The sequence below is a fragment of the Phaethon lepturus genome, unplaced genomic scaffold (genome assembly GCF_000687285.1).
Source record: "Phaethon lepturus isolate BGI_N335 unplaced genomic scaffold, ASM68728v1 scaffold20105, whole genome shotgun sequence".
Classification (NCBI taxonomy): Eukaryota; Metazoa; Chordata; class Aves; order Phaethontiformes; family Phaethontidae; genus Phaethon; species Phaethon lepturus.
Window position 1 is genome coordinate 18,483 of NW_010541443.1, and position 3,628 is coordinate 22,110.

Genomic DNA, 3,628 nt, shown 5'->3' on the forward strand with positions numbered 1-3,628 from the left:
AACATTAGCTTTCACGCCTACCCTCTTCTCCATGTTCAAAAAGAAAGAAGTAGTAGAAGAAATAACTTTATTTCCCATAGCATAACAAATCCTAAGCCAGTTATTTTTTTGCTGCTTTTGTAGGTTGAGTTCATAACAGAAGTGCAGATCTCTGCATACTTCCATTCAGCACAGCAGTCAGCAAACCAACACACTGTTATCTGCCATTTATAAGTTCTTTTGTCTATGAACTTCTTGGCTTTATAAACCACACAACCTCAATAAGGCTTCTTTCCTTTGCCCTAATTAATTGTTGTTTCTTCCCTATTTTCACCCAAATTGGTTAAGTTCCTATCAAAAAATTTGCTCTATTTTTTCCAGTTAAATACCACACATAAGTGTCTTTGAATAAAGACAGACATCAATAAACTTCTTGCTCAGCCTCTTACATCTACTTTCTTTTCATTGCTAGATATTCCCCTAAAGTATGTATCAGTTATTCTACATTGAATCTGTGCAAAATAACTTACCACTATAGTAGCCATCACAAAAAAAATTCAGAGAAATAAAACTATAACAACTAACTCTGACCAGTGACAAAACTAGGAAGAAAAACCCCCTAAAATGCAAATAGAAAAGTAATTTATTGCAAGCATCACAAATTCCTGAGGTAATAAATCACAAGAGCATGTGACATTTCAATAATTTTTATCCAGTTGACATTTAGGCTCTACTTACCCGGTAGCTGAAATGGACTAGATGGTCCAGAGCTAGCTGGGGAGCTTGGGTAAGTGCTGCTGGCTGGCGAAGGTGGATAGGGACTGTTTGGCGAAATGGAAAATGGAGTGCTGTTGGGTTGCTGGAAAGAATCTGGAAATGTCGCGTTGTGTGGCATATGTGGTTCATTGTGACTTAGGTTCCTGAACTGAACTAGTAGACTGTGCTGTGGATTGAATTCACTATGTCTAGGCACTAACACTGGAGGTAGAACTGAAAAAAACCAAAAACCAGGGAAACTTAGATTAAAAACTGAGACAGAAGGAAAGAGATACAAATAATGTGCTCATCATGAAAATTTCAACAGTAGCTGGAGTGGAAAGAGGAGTAGGAGATTCATTCATCATGCCTTTACCCCATCCTCTGTCCTTCATTTGTTTACATTACACTTCATGGAAGACTCGAACTTTACACTCACAAAAATCAGAGCAGAAACGCACTTATATTTCATGCAACTGGAAGCAGACATTTAAAAAAAAAAAAACAACACACAAAAAAACAATCCACATGTGGCACTTACCAAAGCACTGATTTAGAAGTGCAAAGCTCACTGTATGTGTATATTATCAAATCAGGAAAACTGGAAATACAGTCTGCATTACTATAGTCAAACTATATAGTTACATATGGTCCTTTTCACTGAAGACAAACAAAATCTATACTATCATATAAAACTCCAGCTTAGCAATTGCTGTAACTTTTAAATTCAAGAGTGCTGGAGTCTGGAATTCAAGTGCTACAGTAGAGCACTTGAGCACTGCAGCCCGTTGCAGTAGAGTTACAACCATTTTGTGGAACAGCGGAAGCAACTTTTCACTATACTTTCCAGAGCAACATAATTCATCTCTCCCACTCATAACCACAATCCTCCTCACCTTCTCCCATGGCAACATGCCTTAACAGCAGATTTGCTACCTGACACAAATTTGGTACATACCGCTGTCTAACTGATCATCACTCTTGGTTCTGTTCAGCTCTGCTGCCTGCTAATGGGAAATCAAGTGGGGAACACTGCACCCTAGAATTTTTTTTTTTTTTATCTCCTCAATTCATGTCACTCACTGATGAAATATTAAGCCCCTGAAAGAAAGCTACCAACCTCCTTGCGCGGACTGAGATTTTTAAACAAGTTTCTCAAAGAAAATGAAGTCTTTTGATTACTTTCTCCTATTTTCTTATAAATGAGGACTTTGCCACTAACTTTAAGGTGGAGCAGGCTTAAGAGATCTGTGGCAAAAGTATGATTGACCACAAAGAAAAACAGCTAGTACAGAACAGACAACACACCTCCCCAAAAACCCACCAGAAAAGTACGCTCCAGAACATTCCTCTTACGAACTCCCCCATACACCAAATGTAATTTGTTATATAGTACTGGAGGAGGAGGGAGGGAAGAAGGGTGGTTCCTGAAGATTCTGTTCAGTTTTTAGACAGCCATGTTCAAACGTACCTGGGCTCTCCACCCTCTTATAGTGGTATGGATTGATGCAGACTTCCTTCTGTTTAGATCCAAAAGGAAATTCACAAATATCCAATGGCTTGAGCTCGTGATGGCTTTGTAGATCAGGCCAACGCCAAACACGACAGTAAATTACGTGGGGAAGGCCTTTCCTGTGAGAAACTTGAAGTCGTCCATCTAAAGAGCGAGGGATAGTAACACACTTGCTGGGCTGTCCTGGACTGCTCAAGGCTTTCTCCAGTTCTTCCATAGCACCTTTTTTCTTTTTCAGCTTTTTTACCAAAGCATCAACAGCTTTTTCTGCCCATTTTTCCTCTTCATCTCCTTGTTTCCAGCCCAACAGACGCTTTACAGCTGGGCTAGTAAAGGAGAACAAACTGGCCATTGACGTCATTTGACACAAGTCTTCAAAAGGTTTGTTGGGTTTTGTCGATTGTTTTTTTTTATTGTTTTTTTTTTTTTTTCCTCAAATATATGTCAGTGTATACCAAAAGTAGTTATTGCCACTGATGAGCTGTATTATTTCTCGGAGGCTGACAAATGAACATATAGACGTCAGTGATGAAGTCTTCACATCAAAAATAATGATTGATTCCTCCAATTTAGTTCTATTAAAAAGATAAGTCAAAAAGCAATTAGTGAACAAGTAAAGAATGTGGTAAAACAAAAAGGCAGATATTAAAAGAATGCCTGTTTCAACCCTAGCCATTGCACCTGATTTTATTTCAAAGCAAAATCCCAGAAGTACTAGGGCCCCACCCCAAAGCTAAATAAAGTAAAACATGATCAGAGTTCCCAGTTCTTGCATTACTGACTAGTGGGGAAAAGAACAATCAAGGGACCAAAGGACAGCATGGTTTCTGTTAATAATGTTCCTTAAATCCATGTGTTTTTGTCAGAAGACAGGCTTGGGGAATATGATTTAAAACTGGTATTATATCCCTATCACAGTGCTTCACCAAAAGGCTTGCTATGAAGAAACAGGGAAGAGGCACAGTGGAACCAGTAGTTCCACAGCCAGTACTGCATCGAAGTACTCAGCTTCCCAAACGGATCTTTATTTCCCAAAAGGAGAAAATACTAAAGAATCTACTTGTTCTTGAGCTCTAATTAGATGTTTTTTGAGAAGTATTTAAAAAATGAGGAAGAAACTGTAGATAACTAGAAGAAAACCAAAAACAATTAAACGAGAAACCCAGTAAAAACCTCAAACCAACCCCTCCCCAGCCACTCAGAAAGGTGGTCAACCTTCTCAGCTGTGGCTATTTTTATGCTGCACTTCCTTATATCTTTTAAGAAGAATATCTGAAGCACTGATATTTTTAGCCTTTGGCAAAAAAAAAAAAAGTTTTCTTTTCCCCAGAAAAAGAGGGGGGGAAAGGCATGGTGGAGTAAGTATTAGAAGTGTGACCT

At 38.6% G+C, this 3,628-nt stretch overlaps 1 protein-coding gene across 2 annotated transcripts in view; it reads right to left on the reverse strand.

Annotated features, from left to right (window-relative positions):
• SMAD5 (SMAD family member 5) overlaps window positions 1-2,823 on the reverse strand; it is an 8,215-nt gene extending 5,392 nt beyond the window's left edge. For both annotated transcript variants that reach the window (XM_010287743.1, XM_010287741.1), the window contains exons 1-2: window positions 2,207-2,823; window positions 718-969 (exon numbers count right to left, since the gene is read on the reverse strand). In XM_010287743.1, coding sequence (XP_010286045.1) covers window positions 718-969; window positions 2,207-2,609 — 655 coding nt within the window. In that variant the 5' untranslated portion in view covers window positions 2,610-2,823. The remainder of the gene's footprint in view (window positions 1-717; window positions 970-2,206) is intronic.
• Window positions 2,824-3,628: the final 805 nt, after the last annotated feature.